Genomic DNA, 22,528 nt, shown 5'->3' on the forward strand with positions numbered 1-22,528 from the left:
CCAATGGATTTAAGCAGATACATTTGCAGTGCAGGGTTCAGCTGGCTCAGTTCATGATACATATGGTTGACTAAGTGTCGTACTGTAAATGCTAGAAATGCAGCAATGCATGCTACAGCTGAGGAGCAGTTGACGTTTCCACTTCAATTTTAATCCTCAGACCGGATGCTCCGATTGGCAGATCTCAACACTGCTGAGTCCGATTCCCCTCACATTGCAAAATGTTGAGCGAGACCACATCCATTAGTCTGTATTATGATTTAGATTTGTGCATACCTTTGATATGCCCTGGAGTAACAAGTACATACACTAACCCTTAGAAATCTCACGCTACATTCATGCTGCCTTTGCCCTGCAGCTAAAGGTAGTTGCCTTATTTGAATTGAATGGTGCAGCTCACACACACGTTGAGCTATGAAATCAAGACATAAACAGACCTACAGGTTTTGGGTGATGAATGTAATACATGCATACTTGCAATCGACAGCATAAAATTATCAATTGTTTTCTTTTTCTTGTTTGCCTGTAGGGGTGTCAATATTTTAGAGAGACATGCTGCACTGAAGCAGGAGTGCAATAGTGCTTTGGTCAGTAATAAGCACAGCCATGGTTACAGGTGTCGCTCACAGCTATGGCAAGACTGGTGATGAAGATTGACTAAATGTTCTTGTTCTCATTTCCTTCGTTTTTTGTGTGTAACATGTGCGACACATTTAGAGATTCACTCTCATTAGGAAATGCAGCTGTCATTTCCAACATTGACAGAATGAGTGCTGTCCAAGATATATGCAGAGAGGGGAAATGTAATGCACACCACATAATTGTCAAATGTGGACACCCAGCTATACATCACCTCGGATCCTTCTGACAGGAACGTATAAATCATATTGAAATGAAATGTGTAGCTTAGGCAAACATAGCTCTGCATTGGGCTTACTCTGTTCAGGCAAAGAGAGGAAGCCACGTTAATGCCAGGCTTGTTTGGTTAGATAATGTACTATCCCCGGTGAGGTCTGCGCTGGAATCTAAGCTATTGGTCCTTGTAGACATATGACTGATCACAACTCAGTATGTTTAATAAAAAATAGTTTCTTGTCCCAAAAGCTCAACCAGCAGCATGAATCAACACGAGAGCAACACAAGCTGATGTTAGCAGGTGTGAAGCACTATGTTGCTACACCTGACACCCAACACTTCCACCTATTGTTGCAATCTTCCAGTAAGGCAGCATTTATCCAGAGAGAGACAGACAAAGAGATTTAACCATTTGTCGTTTAATAATTGCTGATAACTGTAACTGTATGATAACACAGCTACAGTGCAACTCAAAGTACTTTCAAAGGAACTTCTGAATTTCTCAGGGACACCTTATGAGATACAAAATGGTTAGGTGTTGCATCAGGTGTGGCAACACAGTGCTTCGCGAGTGTCGGCATCTGCTTCGCTCAACCCTGCACTGATACACCACATTAGATGTGACAGCGCCACACCTGCCTCTACATATAACCATAAATGTTCTATTTTCTAAGTGTTAGATGTAGTGTCAGACATTGCTTTACTCAACACCACACCTGCCTCTACATGTGACAAGTTCATTTTGTAATGTCAGGGTTGGTGTTGGTGTAGCGTATGTCATTAAGTGTCATGTAGGTGTAGGACAGGCGATCGTGTTAACGAGTTAACGTTACACCTAAATTAAACACACTCCCGTGTAACAAATGAAAGTCAATGGGAAATTGTAGGTATATTGTCAGATCGCAGCGGTGAGGCGTTTGAGGTACTGGTGAACATGACTTTTGATAATGCTTCACCCCTTATACACACACACACACACACACAAATGCACACAAGCGCACACACTCTTTAAATGACACGAGGTTAAACAGCAACCTTCAGTGATGCACGTGGAAGGCAAAACATGAATCAAAGTATATTGGTCTTTGTACAATCACTCTTTGCTTCCAGTTTGACAGTTTTCCTTTACACAATCACCATAACCGGTTCTAGCTTCAGGGAACAAAAAAAAAAAAACGAAGGAAGAAATCCATTGTAATCTGGTAATTATTATGTCCCTTCTATAAAGCTGTCAGGACAGTTAGATTAAAAGCTGTCTCTCCTGAACAGGCCCATTCACTATGAAACACATACAGTACATTAAACGAAAGTGACACATCTGAAAAATCCAGAAATACACCATTCATCACACACAATAGAGGAAAAGGCAACGAGAGATTAGCTGTAGAAAAGTACACGATAACAGAGAAGGGGGAAGAGGAAATAATGAAGGCACTCTGCCCGTGCACTCTTTGTGCGTCACCGGAGTCTTCCACAAGCTGCTAGCTTAAGAGCTGTGAGTACTAACAACAGCCATGTTCATTGTTGTTTTTGATTACATTCATAAGAATATGTTATATAATATAATGATCATTTTAAGAGAGTGGCTTTGGTGGGAGGCCTGAAGAGACGGTGCTGTCCGTGTTGCAAACTTGGCCGACTTTCTCACTAGACTTAGCAACCTTTGGAGCTAGTACTGCTAAATACTTTCATTGGAAAAGAGTTGGAAACATTAGGCTGAGTTTTATGGTTAGATTATTTAAAAAATATGTAGTTTACTCTTGCTGGCTTCTCCAATCATACCCACCCTACATTTAATGAAAAGGTTTCAAATTGAGAAAAATGTGTAGATTTATATTATCTAGATAGTAAAATGTTGAGTCAAAATTGTATTATCCAGTGCACTGCTACTTAGTTCCACTGTCTGATGGTTGCACATAGACGATACAAGAAATACCTTATACGTCAAACTAAAGAAACTATCAGACTTGAAAGTGGATAGATATTATAACATCAACGGTGAACTGCTTATATCACTGCCTCAGTGTTTCTGCACTGCATCATTTCAGAAGAAAGCTTACAATTGGTGCCTTCTGAACAAAAACAGTAGCCAAAATCAACAATTCATGCAAACAGGACTCCCCACTAGCCAGTAAAACTAAAAGTTTAGTTTCAACGGAACATGCCACTTACATAAATGTGTCTCCTTAAATATTATTGTCAAAAGAGCTTGCAAAATGCTGTGAATATTTAGAGAAAAATATAAAATGAGCATATGTAGTCTCACTTTAAATACACACAGACAGACACACACACACACAGACACACACACACAGTCTCTTTACTATCGGTGATCTTTCTAAAGTGGAAGTGGAAATTCAGCTGCCTGCTTAGATAAAAGTTAAATGAAAAGCACACCATGGGCTGTGTATAGATCACAAGATGCTATGATCTGGATGTTCAGGCTCAAGTAATTTACTCAGCAGAGGAGTGGGTGGGAGGTTGTGGGGGAGGAATCAAGAATTTATTAATCAGAAAAGTTAGAATGTATTCTATATTCCCTGAAACACCAGAGACGTTTTTCGCTGATCTGATGTCTGAGTGATGATAAATAAATATAGATAAAGCATAAACAGAACAACTCATTTTTATTATCTAATGTAAATGTGGAAGTTATCGTCGCTGCTTGTGTCACAAATCAATATTTCCACTCTCCTCTCAATCTGTCTAACTAATCAATAACATTGATGAAGCTTCAACAAGTTTGACATTAATCAGTTTTGAAGATATGCTGTTTTTACATTTGGTGCAGAGATAACCAAAATGTAAAGCTTATTGCTTCTCCGTTTGTCACCAATACGTTGTTTTCTCTTTCCTTACTTCCTGCCTTAGCATTGTGCTTTACCTCTTCTAATAGATATTGTACACACGGACACACTCAGGGCTGTTTTCTTTCCTTTTACTCAGAACAGAATCTTACAATGTCATGTGACTCCATATATGGTATGCAACATGACATATGTATAAAGTGCCTCGGGTAGCATGTTGCACCAGAGAGTGATATAGTGTTTAGGATTAAGTTTAAACTACAGTGTCGCTCACGCATCCATGTGCTGGACCAGATTCCACATGTATCTTTAATGCCCTCTTCTCTATTATTACCGTAGGCTAGGTTGACCTGCACTGAAATATGCATACTTCTGTTAAGATCGTGTTATTGTTTTTTTGTTGAACTCCAAGTTGTAATCTTTAAGATTTCAGTACTGGTTGTTTTTAGGGACACTTGTGGTTACAGTGACAACAGCAAGTGTAGTTAATACCACAGCAAACTCTCCTAAAGCAGCTACTTTGTCAGCAATACAACAGCAGAGTGACTGGTGTATCAACCAAACAAACTCACAAACTTTAATAAGGGACACAGTCAGAAAATAGTTCAACCGCAATCAGATTTTACGCTTCACTCGATGCATTATATTTTCCCCACATCAGCAGGATACAGAAAAGTTAGTTACCTTGCAGGGAGAGTAAACAGTAAACAATGATCTCCGTTTACTCTGCCTCTGCCAATAAAAACTACTATATATATATAGAGAGAGAGAAGATAATGTAAAACACTGAATGATTATTGCAGAAAGAAATCTGGTCAAAAAAGTATTGTATAGTAAAATAGTATTTTGAGCAGGGTCAGAGACAGGTCATTCAAACAAAGCAATAACATTTCAATATTTTGAGGAATAGGTCTGTTGCTATAGGTAAAGAAAAATAGTTATGTGTGCAAGTGGAGATAAAACACTGGGATTTATTTATCAGTAATTATGGTTGTTTGTGTGCGTACACTTCAAATGTTAATAGTTGCTATGTTATGTAATGAATGCTGATTACTGACTTGTTCTATCTTGTTTCTTGAATTGTTTGAGAATGTTGTGGGCCTCTGGTGGGTGTCCATTTTGAGGGTCTGAGTTGGACAGTTTATTTATTTGTGGGCAGTGTCCACTAACCACATCCAACCTTCTTCATGCATGTGCAGATTGGGAGATTGCTATGCAGGAGATGTGCTTGCCATTATTAGAAGTGTAAGAAGTTGCTTTTCTCCCACAGTTACTGAACTGTCTCAATAACAAGCGCCCTCTCTTGTTTAGAAATAACATCATAATCACTTGTTAGTCGAGACTCCATTTCCAGATTACACAAATGTACGCTTCCCACAAATGACGAGGCACTGTCTCCAGTCAACGTGGATGGATTTGACATATTCTATCATCTATCTATAATATTCTATTTTCCACCAAGAGACAATTTCAACTGTTGATCAAGAGGAAAAGGACCAAGCAGAGGTAAACTGGTTATCAGATAATTCTGTAGAGCAGTGAAGGAATGTTTGATTTACTTCTGTAATCATAGAGACGGATATATTAGGACCTTTCATTTACACCTCCTGAAAAAAAAAAAAGAAATACATTAACAGTCAGCAGCACTCATTTGCGATAGTATTAAAGCCACCTGTCACTCATAACAAGATCAGGGATATTCTCCCAATCTGTTGTCATGACAACTCCACAACATATGAACATTCCACAGAACTGAAAATAAACACGGCTTTCCGAGACATTTGGGCAATCATGTTGCCAATGCTTAGGGTTCTTGCACAGAGATAGAACGTAGAAGATTCCTCACAACCGACACACTTCAGAAGAGATCTTAACAGGAACACATACAAGTGCACAATGGTAGTTTTTTTCTCCAGCTATATGACTGCAATAATCTGCCACAAAATATTTGCTGCTGTTGTTATGGGAATGAACGTCACGACACAAGAAAGCTGATTTGTCAGATATATGTTAAAAGCAGCAATTGGACAGTTAATTTAAGTTCTTTGAGTCTCATGCACAAGTCCACAAAAGTCTAACATGACTTTACTGTAGTTCTATGATTAACATGGTTTGCCACACAATGACCTTTTTACCTATTCAAATTATGTGCATTAAATGAGCCTCATTTCAATGATAACATTAATATTATTATATGGCTGCAATCACAGCACTGTCAAGAATAATTACCATAATACCTTGAACTGCTCTTTCTATCCATTGAAATTCTATGAGTGTTCATTCCCATCATATTTGGACTTGGAAGGACTGCATGCTGTATGTGCAGTAGCAGGTTGTGCACACAAAGCAGCAAACGTACCTGTTTTTTGTTTGTTCGGGCTCTATCAAATTAGCCATTCCTTCTACATTGAAACTTTTGCATTTTGCGCTCATCTGACAAAGTAATGACAAAGAGTCAACAAATTTCCTTGCAGCAAAATATGGAAAAATATCATATTTATAGAACCATAATGCAAATACCAGCAATGAAACAATGCAGCAACAAGGTCAGCACATTAATTCAGCACTGAAGGAAACTAACAGACAAGCATTAAAAACAGCCACACTCACATTTGGCCCAGGCCCAGCGAACCCAGCAATGACTCTGTTCCGCTACAGACGTCTTTATCATTACAGTTGATTAGACTTTTACGACTGGATGACTGGTTAATCTCCATTTGTATCATTTATCATCTGCTCTCATCCTCACAGCAGCAGCTGATGCCTTCTGATTAACTTACACACAACTGCACAAACACAAACGCTCACACTCACAAACACATGTAGGCACAGAAATGTTTCTGTTTTTTTGCTAGAATTAATAAAAGTCATAAAGGACGCTGTTATATAGACAGACAATGAAAACACACAGACAGACATATCTTAAATTGACAGTGTAGATAGACAGACCTGTAAACCAGTGTGTCATCCCCAGAGCTGTTGTACTGGACCTGGAACATCCTGACTCCAGTTGTAGGAGTCTGACTGCTCCATCTAATGAGGGCAGAGTTTCCTGTCAGTTCCACCAATGAGACCCTCCGGTCTACCCCTCTTGTCTCGTTGTTAGGCAGCGCAACCTTAGAGGAGGTTAGGATGTCAGAGGGAGCAGGTTCAGAGGACGGGTCTCGGCTGCGACTTGTGCTGTTTGCCAGATGGGGCATCGCCGTGATGACAAGCTCAACCCTTCCCGTTGATTCACCTGCAGCGTTGGAGGCGATGCACGTGAAGTTACCTGAATCCTTCAGGGATGTTACATTGATGTCCAGGCTTCCATTAGGGAAAACCAATGTTCTGAAACAAAGTGAGATGTATTATGAAGTTAATTAATTCAGTATGTTAACTGAAATTGAAATATTACAACAAAGTAACACATATATACTGTAAAATATTCAGGCAGTTGGCACAGTCAGAGCTTCGTATTAAAGTGGGGCAGGCCATTTTGCGCCCTATTGATTTCAATGAAGAAAGGAGCAAGATACATTCCCTTCTGGTTTCAAAATCATTAACCATTATTCCGTCACTATCAATTTAGGAGGCAACTCCCTTCTGGTCCACACCTCACAATCACATAATCCTCTGTCTCTGTCACCAAGAGCCAATTGCTAATCACTGTTCTCCTTATCAACCCATTTAGTCATACCTGTAGCTGATACAGCTGCCAACTTCCACCATCAGCATCCATCCAAGCTCTATCCAGAATCAATGCAATTGTTTGCCAGGCTGAGGGGCAATGTTGCTGACTCCTTGTGGGTTTTATCCCCCAAGTACTGTATAAGCATTAATGGTATTTTCCAAAGGTAGAAGAATGCCTCATATCCATAAACTAGCCTTTTCTGATCAAAATATCTAAAGATGCAAAGATAAATGTTAAATCAAAAAGTGCGTAGCTAAGGAATTAAAGGGCTGTGATATTTTGTCAAAATACTCATTTTATAACAGATGTTGTATGTGCAAAACCATAACCATAAACTTGAAAATATTTGACATGCATGCCAACTAGGTTACTAGATGGAAGTGTGAAAAAGGTGTGACCTCAACAACTACCTTCTAATCCTGATTCAGAGTTGGCCCACACACGTTATGTGCCTACGCCCTACTACTACAGCCAAGACAAAAATTATGTGAGACACACTGTCTGACTTTTTGACTCGGTTACACATTGGCACATAGCAGTGAGCTGGAGCAGTACAGGGAGTAATATTTAAACAGCCCCTCTCTTGCAACTGCCAACTGGGTTGCCAAGTTTCTGACATCATTGAATATCAAACACGGACAAGTCACATGCTAAAAATCAACACCTTGCCTTTAATTTTGAGAAACTGTACAATCTATAGACATATGGAGAAAAGCCATTCATTGTAGATTAAACAAGACTGTATGGAAAGGATGTTAGTACCTGGAGCCATTAGATATAAGCCGCCCTTCAGGGCTGATCCAGTGAACTTCAGGCTCTGGGTCACCATTCGCTTTGCACTTCAAGCTTGCAGGTTGGCCTTCCATAGCCACTGTATGAGGCGACTTACGGGTCAGAACTGGAGGGTCACAAATAAACTCCTAAAGGGAAAAAAAGTATAAGGTCATTAATTATATAAATATTTAAATTACTAAAAGGTATGTCTTGGTTTCAAGGTTGAGACATTTTTTTTATTAGTTTCCTTAAAGTGGAAAGTTAAAAATGTCACCTCTTCAGGGATTGTCCAGAAATACTTGGCACTGAGGTCAGAGGGGGAAGCGCAAGTCTCGAGGTCGTCTTCTCTAGTCAGTCTTCGCAACCACAGAAGTTCACAATTACAGTGAAGGGGGTTGCCACCAAAACTCAACACCAGGGAGGTGAGGGGGGAGCCTTTTGATTTGGCATAAACTGGAATTCTCAGGAACAACGGGTCCGGGGGAATTTTCTTCAGCTTGTTGGACGTCATGTCTAGCCTGTGAAAGGACAGGTTAGGGAGAAGATGAGGGATGGATGAGAGGAGAGAGGGAGACTCATATTTTATTATTAGGTCAACAGTAATATATTCAGTTTAGCAGTAAACCAGCCAATGCTTCTATACATTATTTATCTGTATACACATCATGCGTTCATCTATTCATTTACCTTGCCAGCTTGTGTAGGTTGGTAAATACCCCTTGAGGAACATGTTCTATGAGGTTATGATCCATATTTAGGGTATTGACATTGGTTAAGCGTCCGATCATATCCCAGGGAGCTTGGGCAAGGTTGTTGTAGCTGAGGTCGAGATCCTCCAGTGTGGACAGGAAGTCATCGAAGGCATGGGAAGATATGGAGTGGATCTGGTTGTTGGCAAGGATCAGGTGACGAAGGTTGTTCAGGCCTCTGAAATGGTCATCCTGGTTAGGGAAAAAGCAAAAATTCTGTAATATCAAAATAAATATATCTATCCACTTTACTGTTATATGTATCTTTCTGTCATTGTAGCTCAGTCCAATAATCTGACTATTCATTTCCATTTACACTCATTAATTCATCCAATCATCCACCCATTAGTCTCACCTTAATCACAGTTAATCTATTTGAGTCTAGGTGGAGTGCTCTCAGTCGCCTCAGGTCACTGAAAGCTGAAGGGAGAATCTGACTGATGGTGTTTCTGGACAGGGTCAGATGTAGCAGGCTGGTCATGTTGGCAAAGTCCTTTCTTCGGACGGCTAGGAGTGAGCAGAATAAACACAAAGAGATGCTCCATCAACTGAGTCCCAAGTGGCCAGATTACATAGATTCAGTCATTGGGAAAGAATGTAAATCAGGAGATGCATATGCAATAAATAGATTTCAAAGCACACATTTTTGCTTGACCACAGCAAGATGGTTTGTAATGATCGGCAGTTTTTTATAAAATATTGTTTCTGAGATGGATAGGGAGAATAAGTATAAAATAAGCATTGAAAAAGGAAGTGGTGGTCATTGAATGTCTGCTTTTCATGCTGCCATTATAAAATGTGGTCACTTGCAAAGGATTGTGTTTTATATTTAGATCAGTCTTGAAACCCACCACTTATCAGTCTGCTGACTTTTGAGCCTCTGAGGGCAACAGTCAATATTTTGGGCATTCTTGTGTAGCCAGCGGATATCCGGATAACGGATATCTGGTCCAAGACTTCCTCTTCTGTTTACATTAGCAACTTGACACGCGAGAATGGAGTTGGAGTTGAGAGACAAAGTCTACAGCCGGATTGTTTATTTGGATATCTGTTGACAGAGATTAATACAAATCTAAATCGTCATCAAACGATAGCTGAGGGGTTCCGAGATTGCATTTCGGCCAACGCGTTCTTCCTCTATCGCTCTTTATTAATAAACCCATGCCTAATCGGGCTCTAGAGTTCAGAGCCTGGACCTCATGATACACACACAATATTTTATTAACTCCTGTAAAATCAACTTTTTCGCAACATAAACTAAGAATCTCAGTTGACAGCAGAGATAATCGGGTATCCCCCAAAAAAGATACAGAATATTTAGTTTTGCACAGGGTAGTGCTAACTGACTTGAATAACTATGGCTGTGTGATACTGTTAATGACGCATTAAATGATCTTTCTGGACCCTGTGAAAGCAGTCTTTTTTAAGCTTGTGTGTCTTCTGTTTTGGCGAACTATGGAATAGAATTTCTTTTAAGTCTAGCCTGGGAAGATTACGTAGCTGCCTTGGTGGAAGCTAATGGAAATCCAGATTAAAATAAAAGGATAAAGATACACTTCAGTTTTTAAAAATAAGCATGTTTCAATGTATCCAAAAGAACCCTTTGATATGAAGAGGATATTAATCATGAATGAGATTTGCTTGACTGAATGACAACACAAAAAAGTTTCAAAGTATAAAAGTATTTTCTTTTTCAGACCTATCATTCACATGTGAAAAACTCTACCCACTGAATCTAATGTGCCCTTTGAATTTCAGCGGTATATTTACATTACCTACTTACTACAGCTGCTGCTGCTGCTCAATAATATAGCATGCAGCAAGTTCCCCTTGAAGAAATCATTTAAGAAGATGGTTGATGAGGATGAACGGACTGCAAAAGGTCATAATGCCCTGCCTTGATTGATGGTAAAATGGAATACAGGAAAGACTGGCAGGCACGTTACCTGTAATGAAGTTTTCTTGGAGCCGCAGCTCCACGGTGCGCCGGTCAATGGCAGCAGGAACAAATAGCAAGCCTGTCTTTGAGCAGAGGATAGCGAGCGATGGAGAAAGGCTCTGGCACATACAGCGTTTCGGACACGGCTGTCCCCTGCATGCTGCTGCCAGCAACAGCAAAGAGAACCACAGCCGTTCCATTATCCTCCAGAGGGAACAGGGCAACTGGAAGACAAAAGCAAATTTGCGATGAGTTGATATGAGTACAAAGATAGCCTCACACAAGACAGGGCAACTGGCAGGAAGTCACTTGCCTGCAGATAAACTTGGTCACAAAGAAGACAAACTATTTAAACATATAAGCATTAAGAAATAGTATAGACAAAATCTGTAGACAAAATGAGAAATTCCTTTTTATTTTATCATTACAATAAATGATATCGTTGGTAGCTTGGTAATTTGGCTAGCCTGCTAATGCACACTTGACATGTACATAGCTATGTAGCTGAAGTGACCCACAGCTAGCAGTGCTCTATAACATCTTGAATTCAGCCTTGATACAAGGATATTAAATAATTAATGTGAGCTGATCTAAAACTGTCTTGTACAGACAGCTTTAAGAGCTCTATATAGTACCATGCCAAGTTTACTGCGAGAAGAAAAAGTGATGAGTAATGAAAAAACCTATGTGTGGTCCTGTAGTTATTTTAACATAGTTTGTTTTTTCATACTGAGACACATTGAAATAGTTCCTGTCTATGCCTGTGCCCTGTGCATATATTCAGCTGTTACTTTTAGAAAACAAAACAACAAATTCAAATATTTTTGTAGGTATACTGTATGTTTTCTGCGTACACAGTTGACCTACAGTAAACATGTCATTTCACAGCCAAACTGCTGTTGAGCACAATACTACCTTCAAAATAATTCTTTTTTGTTTTTACTTTACAATAAAGTCAGGATAGAGAGAGTGAGCAGTAAGTCATGGCACTCTGGAGCTAGACTTAATTACACAATGCTGTGAGCACATAATGGCCTCTATCATTGTGTGGCATAGTGGTGAACTGGCATTTTCATGAGTCACACTGATTTGTTTCTCAGTGTAACCTATTTGACATTTTGGCAAGATGTAATAAAGGTGTTGAGTGTCAAAGAAAGGTACAGGTTTATTATCAGTCTTGCAGCTCTCATCCAAGAGCTTGTATGCTAAATGAGGGCTTCTTACAAACATGCATTAAACTGATTTGTTATATCTCAGTTTTCTGGACTAGTTTTTTCAGTAGCCTGTTTGCAATGCTACTTAACCTCGCTGGCATAATGGGACTCTCAGCACTCGGGAGACGCACACACAATTTAACACAATTTCCACCAAAAATTGTCAAACAGATTTTTCTCTTTCCAGTTTACACCACTAAAACCCTCAGGGACATCCTTTCCTCACTCAGTACCGGTTTCCAACAACACCTGTCTTTTTCAATAGGTGTGACAAAAGGTGCATCTGACACGTCATATTTACAATTGCAATAGATGTTGACCTCTGTATGTGGTGACATGATGTGGTGGAACAGAGTTGTGTCTGCTCACAGCTGAAACGATGAAATTACACAACGATTTGTGGATCATAAACTGTATAAATATAGTTAATAATAGAATAGATGTAATGAGCAGATCAGGTTCCCAACACAGCACGAATGTGTGGAATTACTGATCATAGACTTACATCGATTACAAACAGGTGCATAAATAAATAAACTGTAATAAGTCTGTGAAACGTTTTTAAACTGTATGAAATGTCTGACATCGTGTATACTTTTTAATTATCCGACCTCATGTTTGAGTTCAACATTCAGCTCGTTCATTAGACCACATTATTGAATACTAGACCACATTTTTATTTCTAGTCTAAATGCTTAACAGTGTCATTTAGAATCGCTAATGTGGTTATTAAGTGCATCATTGTAATTGTGACAAGAATGAAAGTAGCATATTTTTTTTTACCTGATCTTGCTGTGCAGCCACTATACACAGGGAAGTAATAGTTAGCAGGATTAAGCATTTTTCAGTCAGATATGAAATTGAACCTGACATTTTCACCCTAAATAATTTTTCACGATCCTAATTGTTGAGATCATCACAAAATCTCTTGTAAGTCTTGTAATGCACATCCTATACAAATGAGCAATAACTTGTAATCACAACGATCATACATCTGGAATTATTTCACCTGCTCCCCATTGTTGAAGCAGTTTTCATAGTTCATCACTTGGCATTGAACAACTGTTGCACAATCTACATACAGCAAGAAAAAAAGACTTATACCAATATAATTGTCATGGGTGTTTATTTGGCAACTTTATTAAACTGGGTTTTATTTAGCTAGGAAAAAGTAATTTGCCTTGACTATATGAATGAATTCCAATTTTCAGATATAAAAGGTCACCATCTCTTTGCTGTTTAAGAAGTCTTTATGTTGTAAAGGTATTGCCAAAGTCTTTGCGTATCATTCAATTCTATCAAACAGCTAAATATGGAACCATTTCTACTTTCTAACACTACAGACATGACTCAAAAGCCACAGTGTGATATGTGTGTGTACCAGTGGGCAGCAGTATATTAGCCTGCCCAGTTTGACTACCAGGCTAATCGATAGCATTGAGCTTGTAATCAGTAGGAGGCCTGTGTAAAGTACTCCTCCTCCATTCTGCTCCTCCCTTGGTACTCCTAAAAAACCCCCTGCAGAACATTTGTATCAAGGGATAACAATGCACCACAGCGTCACAAGATACGCAGCATTTCTACATTATTTCCTGTCTTTATCTTAGATTCCCCTGTTTGTTATCCATTGAAGCAAATCTGCCAAAGATATACAAGCAAATGAGCTGCTAGAAATAGATGCACTGTAATTTGAAACTTCATGTTCTCCACCTCCATCCTCCAGCAATGAGAAGCGTAGATGAGAAACAATTATTAGCTGTAAGTTACATACACACAGACATTTCAGGTCTTTCCGTTTTACTCCTGTGACGTTCAATATAGTTCTGTCCATTACTCTTGATTATTCAACTGTTTCCTCAATAACACACCATGATTTCCCTGTTTTACTCACTCAATCATCCCTGTTTTTATTCCCATGTGAATATACCACATTATACAAACAATATAAAGTCATTTGCCAGCAATTTCTCAGTCTTGTGATTATTTATATCACTTTATCCTCCTTCCCTTATGAGACATGAGCTCATGGACATACTTAACTGCTCAAAATGCATTGTATCTTTTCAGACTGTGAGGCAGACGTTCAAAATAATCCAGTTGGATAAAATAATGACATATGATGGCGAGAGCCGTTAAGGTACAATTATGCTGAATTCACACCGGGGAGCGACGAAGTGCGCCTCGCTGCAATCATTTCATCTTTTCTGCACCCGGGAGGCGTGTTCACGTGTTTCAGGAGGGGAAACAGTTCTTTGTAAAATCTGTCAACATGTCACAAGAGTCACAGGAGTAACTTTCAAATATTCATTACTTTTTAGATTTTCAACCTTTTATGGTACATGCCAGTTTGTTTACATATTGGGGCTGTTTTTTTTGTTTATTATATGCTAGGGGGGATTTCTTTTTTTTTTGCATCACAGGTCTGGGATATGTCAAAGATTAACAACAACTTTGATTGTAATGCATTGCATCAAACACATAACAGATCAGCAATGCCCTTAGTGAAAACCAGGAAAATAGCATATAGAGCAAACTGGATAAAACGGCTTAATCAGGTGGAAAATAGTAAAGATTTTGAAGCCAGGTCTTTAGATTCAAACCCTGACATGATAAAATGCTTGATTTCTTAATCAAATGTTGTGGTTTTAATTGGTTTCAATTGGGACACGTTTGTCCTAAAGGGTCTAAAGGGTCTTCGGCTACACAGTTTATTATAGACTTATTATAGGACATGAGGTTGAACTTGAAAAAGACACCCCTTCCAAAATTAATACCATATGTGTTAAGACAGCCAAAATGATTTGAACAAATACAAAAGCCAAAAATGCCCCTAGTGAGGCACAAGGGTTAATCCTTATTAGGTAGGCAGTATGCTGTACATTGAGTATGTAGAATGCAATTTTGAACACAGTCTTGATCTTGCTACCGCCCTCTCAGCTCTTCTTCCTTTCCTCCCACTCTTAAACCTTTATTAATAAAGCATGGTTTCTAAAGAGGGAATAATTCTCATTCTTAATCACACCCTCCGCAAATTTGGCTTTCACATTCACTCCCTTTCTTTTGTCATAATCACCTATTTTGCAGGCTACCTTCCTGAATCTTTCTCTTTTCTCAGGCTCTCCATTATCGGTTCATGTTTTCCTCCCCCATTATCCATCTCTCTCCCTGTCTCACTCACATTGTTTTTACAATAGCTTTGCTCTAATGCATCTTTAATGCGTTAATGTTGCATTGGTACCAATGGTGATTTTAAATGCACATCCCTCACTAGGTTCACCCACTCCACTGTACAGTATAATAAGTGTTCAATTTTAAACATTTAAACACACCTCACTTGGTTCTCCTACACATGCAGACCATGTGTTTTAGATGCTATTCAATTACGTACGTTTGGGTTTTTATGTGTAATTCAGCGAGGGTGATAGAGATCAGTCAACCACCATCAGTCGAGCACTGCCGTGCTCGTTCAGCTATGGAGAGTTGATATATCCTGAGGCAACTCTGTCTTTGTCTTTACTAAGACACTACAGCACCTGGCCTTGGACTCAACTTCGGTGGTCTTGATGCCCTGATTGGTAAACCCAATGACTGTTTTCGGTGTGAAACCCAGGTTAGTAAAATGGTACAGATATATGGGCTTAAAATTAGCATTTTACCAAGGGTCCCTTTCTGCTGCACAAGTTAGTTACATGCAGTATGGGCAAAACAATGTGGGTCACATTAGGCTTGTATTATAATTTAAACAGTGCCAAACACAAATTGTTTTTTGTTGGTGAATATAAAACCCAAACTATGTCCATGTTTGACAAGTCATGGGCCAATACATCTTATTATACAGTATGTTGTCCTGGTGGCCTCACATTGAGCCAAAACAGAACCCACTAACCAACGGCAACCCACTGACAACTTTGTTACAGCCCATAAATCAGCAACACTTTTAATGCAGTTGGTACCCACATGGAAAACGTCTGACCTGGAAGTAAGGACCTTACCAGTAAGGATACGGTGGTGCTGAGAAGGATGCCAGTAGCTTTTAAAGAACAGGACTGAGCGTAAGCAGGCTGTGCCACTTCAGACATTTTATCTTCATCAACATAGAGTTCCAGTTCATTAAAATATATTAAACCATGCTGACAGACCATGTCATTCCAATCATATGCAAAAGAGTAACTCCAGGGGTTGGAATCTGAGAACATTTCTATTTAGCATGCTGCATTCATGCATCTTTTTGATTTCAATTAAGAAAACTGTTAATCACAAAGAATGCCGAGTGAATCAGTCTCATCAAAGCTTTTAAGTTTGCAGAATGGAAGAAAACAGAGCAGCACCATCAAAATGTAGCTGTTAAATCAGACCACACATTGCAATCGCCCACCAAATGCCAGAGCGCCACCATCATTGTGCAAAAAATGTCAGGTCATTCAAATCTGGTACAGACTAATGTTTCTTTATGGAAGTTAAGGTAATAGACAAAATGCATTCCAGCATCATTTTGCAGAAATTACACTGGATAGCTCTGCGTTGATATTACTTTTCTACAAGTGACAATAAAAGCTGTCAGAGCATTGGGGATGTCTCCAACAGTGACAAATGTTTATGTTTTTATGTTTTTGCAAAGTAAGGCACAAACACAAACTGACAGTCTCTTTGTTTTTGCCTGACAATATGATCTTTGCTTTGCATTTGTGAATCAATCAGCTTTTCCCAGGCAGACTATTTTTCAATCTGTATAAGGCAGATATTGGAGCAGACTGGGATGATGCATTCTAGAGAATAGTCATTAGTTACAGGAACGAAATGCAAGAGATACTCAAAGAACTTCAAACACAGCTATAGGTACCATTGCTTTGGAGGAAATTAAAACAGTGGCGCAGTTTAGTATTTTCTTTTGCTTCAGTAATACTAGAGGGTTCTGAAGAAAACAGTAATTAGCAACACATACTGCAAAAACACCTCATATGTCTATTTTCCAAGGGAAAACATCTCCTTCACAGGTTATATTGACCCTACCTGTGAAGATTAAAGACTCTTTGTGCTCCTTTCTCACAGTGTATTTTTCTTCAACATTGTGCACCCAATCAATGGAAACAAGGGGATGTCTTTACTCATGTGTTTATTGTAAATATAGCAGACTGCAAAGCTACAGTGTTAAGCATCTTTAAAGACACATAAGATTAGAAGTTTTAAAGATTACAGTGGACTTTCTTCTGTTTGTGTCTGTGCTCGTGTAGTCAGAAAGAACACACTGTGTGATTACCCAGTGAAGTGCCCTAAAGCCAGAGAAAGCTCCTTTATTCCATTGCATAATAAAGAGAGAGAGATACATAATGCAGATAATGGAAATAAAATAAAATAATATAACTACAATGTTTACAGCATTCACATTAAAGGAGATCACAAAGCAGCAAATAGATTAGTCAAAATCAAAGTAAGAGAACTTTTAAAAAAAAAACAGTGTTATTACAGCCGTGTCTGAAGCAATTAGGAACGCACATCAATGCACAAGTATGCATAAATAAGATTATAAAAGGGATGGAGAAAGATGCAGAGTGAAAAACATGAAATAAATGATCACAGAAAACACTACAAGTCCGAAGACATGAGTCAGTAGAAAAGGAAAAAAAAAGAGTGTATGAAGTAGCAGTTACTGAGGAGATTGGGGGAGTGAGGAAATAATAATAACCCCAGAGTAATGGGATTATGGGAATCATTTTTCAAAACGATGTCTAAAGTTGCAGAAACTAGTCCAGATCCTACCCCCAGAGTTTGCTATCTCTTGCTTTTAGAAGGTGAGGCATGATTGTAACTTCAGTGCAAGCACATGATCTTTCATTCTTTCCGCTAATTGTCCATTGGACAAGGGCCTCTGGTGATCATTTTTACTCCAACTAGCAACCTTTGATCTCCCAATCAGCGAGGTCTGTTACTCCCACTGAAGTAGATCTCTAGTTGCATAAGAATGATAAACTGTGTGTATCAACAACGCAGAGAGGACAACACAACCTGCTGTAATAAAACTTTTTATTAAACCAAGATGATTATTTGCAAAGCCAACGAACGAAGTAACAATAGTGACAATAGTGAGTGCCTCTGCAACCTTTTACTGGAGATATTTGGAGGCTCAAAGTAGGTTGTACATCTGTCAGTGACAATATTGGTATTTGCATATGAAAGCAGTTCAAATTGTGAGTGATAATTACTTCTGCAGAAGTGTGATCTTTAGACTCAGCAGTGTTTTCTTCACTACTGGAACACTACAGGAATGTGAATGCTTTTAAAACCAGGAATCAATAACATTATTTCCTTCTATATTTCCTGCATTGATGACATAATAAATCAGATGTGGTGGCCATGAACATAGATGTAGTGTAGATTTATTACCTGTATTATATAGTATACATATAGTTCCTGCTATCACCATAAGCCTGGTTCTGAGTGCATCATTCATTACATTAGAAATAACCCATTGGTGATCTTTGCACTCAGTACAGTATCATCAATTCATCTGTGTGTGTGTTTTTTTGAGGACCCTCACTTATGCTGTGTCCAGCCTGCTTTGCCAGAGTACACTGCACCTCACAATGGAGATGGATCACCCTGTCAACTTTCTTGCAGAACCACAGCAGAGTGTCTTCTGCGTATAATTTACGGTATCTGTGCGAGAGCATGAGCTTCTTCATGTGCTTACTAAGTGTTTATCATATTTGCTTCTTCCTCGTGCATCTGTGTTCATGCACATACCCTGAACCGTGTGTGTATGTTGCATTCATTTATGTATGTATGCATACATACTATCTTTACTTTATACACGTGTGTGTCTTTAAGAGCATGTTTGCTGCTGTAGATTGCTGCTGTACATAAGTGTGTCTACGTTTTTGTTTACACATCAGAATACTGTATTTGCATGTATTGTGTGTGTGTTCCTATTAGACATGCACAGAATGTGTATGTTTCTTTATGTGAGTGCATGCTTGTGTGTGTGCATATGTACACATAAGCAGTTTAATCTGTGACAAATGCTGTAGAGATTAATAGTGAAACAAATCTGTACAGTTTCCATTTTCCACGTCAACGTTTAGTCAACTCCCACTGAAGCAGAACTACACCTGATCTACTCTCTCACGTGTCTCTCACTTCCCAAGTAATTATACCCTCATTATGTTCTATTCCTCGGATGTAGGGAGGGAAATTAATAAATAAATAGGGAGTGAGATTGGGAGCAAATTGAAAGCAAAGCATAAAAAGGCAAGTGAATGGACATGGTGACCATGGCAAGGCACATCGATGAAAGAGATAAAGCTAAAGCAAAAACAAAGTGCTCCTACAGAATGGGATATCCATCAAAACCGGTGCTGAAGGCAAAGCTTTTATTGGCCACAAAAAAAACTTGGTGGGGGCCTGTAACTTAGCAACAGCCAATGACACATGGATGGTAACAGTGAGGAGGTGGGAAGAGTGTGTGTGTGTGTTATGGTTGTGGGTGTGTAGTGAGAGTCTGTATGGGGGCTGTGAGAAAGTGTGAGATTGGTCTGGAGATCTCGCAAGTAATGAATTTGGAGTGTGTGGCGAGAGAGAGAGAGAGAGAGAGAGAGAGAGAGAGCGAGAGAGAGCGAAAGAGAGAGAGATAGAGAGAGAGAGAGAGAGAGAGAGAGAGCGAGAGAGAGCGAAAGAGAGAGAGAGATAGAGAGAGAGAGAGAGAGAGATGCATGTAGTAGTCCACAGTTTATTTTTGTCCCAGATACACATCGCATCAAAGTGTCCTTATTATCATAAAAACAAACATACTGTGTTGCTTTTGCAAGTGCGAAGAGGGAGACGTTTTATGGGCCCATTAAACGTACTTTAATCAAATAAGTTCAATCATTTGTTACTTTATATAATAATTTGAACTTTAATCATAATTTGGGTAAAACCCCAAAGTGCATCCAGACTCTCTCCAGAGTCCCTCGCCACAGTGATGAAAGCTTTTTTTTGGCTTTCAATACCAGAACCTCATATATCTGGGAATTGAGCAGCAGGCTGTTAAAAGCAGTTATTGAAAAATTAATGTGATTAAAGTAAAATGTGGGAGGAGGAGTTCAGCAACCTCTAGACCACAGCAAAACTGTCTGCAGTGAATCAGAGCAGTGGCTGACACTAAAGCAGAGAAATTAGCATGTTCTCCAGTGCTGCCCAATGTGTGGTGTGTGTTAGAGTAATTACTCTTACAACACAAAACAAGTGCTAAGCATGAAGTTCGTTCTTGCCCTAGTTTGACAAAAATAATGAAAGATTCCAATTTGAATGCTGTTTCCTTTGAACGATGCGTGTTATCGACCACATGTATTTGAGAAGAAATGTAGGTAGGATATAAAGACAAAGCTTGATCGAACTAATGACAAGAGATTTTTCGATACTTTTCAGCCATGAAATGAAGATTCTGTGTGTGTGTGAACGCCTAGACATTGAGGCAGGTCAAACTAAATGTATCTGTGCTCCTGGAGAAACCCAGCATAAATCTTTGATAAGCCTCTTTTGATCTTTCCGATAGACAATCTGTTCCAGGTTCAGATGCCACACACTTAGACCAGTCTTCAGCTGGAGGACTGGGGTAGAAACAAACCCCTGTGCCAGCAAAGGATCAGCCCTGCCAAAGTGTCCTCAAACAAGAAACCGAATCCCTCTCGGCTCCACTAGTACTGTTCCGTAGCTGACCCTGACCTTCCCGTGGAGGAGGACAAGAGAGCAGACACTTTCTCTGTGGGGATCAGTATTTTTATAGACTATGAAGTGTACTGTTCACCTTGTGAAGTCAATGGGAAAAGTAGTTGTTTTTCCTGCCAGGGCAACAGCTGCCTCAGCTGTAACCTCTAAAACAGTGTTGTATGATCTCACTTCACCTCCTTATTCCAATGTAATGTTTTCCTATTCTTTAAAAACGATTTGATACTTCGTAAAGTATCTTATATTAGTTGGATACGTTGAACTCAGTGTGTGATTTCAAAGATGTTATGTAAATGGGAGTGAGGAGAGAAAAATAATTGCCCCTCTCTCCTATTAACTATTATCATTGTTTCATCTGCTGTGAAGACATACATCCCCCGTGTAGGTTAACAGTGACTCATGAATCCATGTTTCAGGATGGAGTGAAAGGGTCAGCAGGCATTATCCAACATAGAACTGCAAACTTGCTTTCAGCATGGGTTTAACACAGTTCTGTCACGACTCTGCTTTGGTATGAAAGGTTGAATATATGTCTACAGGACAACACAATGACTTCATAGTTACTATATCGTTTGTTTGGTGGGTTTTGAATTGGCAATGAGCTGTAGGCCATTAAACTACCTTCTGCTTTACTCAATCGCAGAGACACTTCACTTTGCAATGCCAGTAGTTTCATTTATCATAAGGCGCCAAAATAAAGAAATCCTATAAAGTAATCTGGGCACAAGAACAAACCCATTACTGCGAGCCTCAAGGAGAACGTTGAGGATAGAGGAGCCCCCGAAGAAGAAATACTCTACACATAGCAGAGAGCAATGCAAACATAAGAAAACTGGCTTAGAAAAGTTGATAATTTCACAGCCGTATGCACCCCATTGTCTTTTGCAGTCAAATTTGAGGAAAGACATGCACTAGTGTGTTACACTGTCAGCCAGAAACACAAGGATTTTGGCAAGCAATGTAAGTAAACAGCATAGATCATCTCTTCTTCACGAGAGGGACACGGGTGCTGATACACACAGTTGCCCAGACAAACCCTCAACTCCAATATGGAACTGATACACCGCTGGGATCTGAGCCACACACACACACACACACACACACGCACACACACACACTGTCTTTCAGAGATCTGAGCAGGGGAGAGAAACAGACATTTGCTAATGGCTCTTTTGTTACATGACTCCTTCACTCTCCTCTCCAATCTCTATTTACTTCTCTTTCTTGCTGTTTCACACTCTGTCTCCAATTCTGTTTCTTTTAATCTATTAATCTCACTCTCCTTTTGTGTCATTGTCATCCTCTTTTCTTCGGTTTGTGTTCTGTCTCTCTCTCCCTCTCTGTATCTTCTTTCGAATGCTAAGCCCTTTCCCTGTCAGTACAGTAGATAATGAGGTGATTGCCGCTGCTAGCAAAGTGCGTCGATGCTTGTCGCGTTGCATTGCATTGTAAATTTAACCGCAGCCTCTGTTTTTCCTGTCATGCTAACCACACACAAAGTGACGCAGGTTCTCTTTTGCTTCCTCTCAACCTCTTTTAGTCCAACGTGATAGTTAATACATAAATCTAGATCTATATATAAAGATTAAATCTATTAATCCCTCTTTCTGCCCTGCTACATTGCAAACTGTACATCTCTCATCATCCTCATCTCTAATTGGGACCGTCTCCGTTACACCATTTTTCTGAGAGGAATACAGGAGCTTCACGTCTTCAGACCCTTGACAGCCTCCATCTCCCTCTCACCAGTGTCGTATGATACAATTGTCAGCGCCGAACATCAATAATTCTATTTGTATACCTGTGTAACATAA

The 22,528-nt window shown here is 39.3% G+C and overlaps 1 protein-coding gene across 2 annotated transcripts in view; it reads right to left on the bottom strand.

Moving 5' to 3' along the window:
* Positions 1 to 22,528, bottom strand: part of LOC115017812 (leucine-rich repeat and fibronectin type III domain-containing protein 1-like protein) — a 152,813-nt gene that overhangs the window by 53,929 nt on the left and 76,356 nt on the right. For both annotated transcript variants that reach the window (XM_029446508.1, XM_029446507.1), the window contains exons 3-8: positions 10,805 to 11,021; positions 9,214 to 9,365; positions 8,797 to 9,050; positions 8,384 to 8,627; positions 8,098 to 8,255; positions 6,612 to 6,992 (exon numbers count right to left, since the gene is read on the bottom strand). In XM_029446508.1, the coding sequence (XP_029302368.1) occupies positions 6,612 to 6,992; positions 8,098 to 8,255; positions 8,384 to 8,627; positions 8,797 to 9,050; positions 9,214 to 9,365; positions 10,805 to 10,997 (1,382 nt within the window). In that variant the 5' untranslated portion in view covers positions 10,998 to 11,021. The remainder of the gene's footprint in view (positions 1 to 6,611; positions 6,993 to 8,097; positions 8,256 to 8,383; positions 8,628 to 8,796; positions 9,051 to 9,213; positions 9,366 to 10,804; positions 11,022 to 22,528) is intronic.

The sequence above is a fragment of the Cottoperca gobio genome, chromosome 13, assembly GCF_900634415.1.
Source record: "Cottoperca gobio chromosome 13, fCotGob3.1, whole genome shotgun sequence".
Taxonomy (NCBI): Eukaryota; Metazoa; Chordata; class Actinopteri; order Perciformes; family Bovichtidae; genus Cottoperca; species Cottoperca gobio.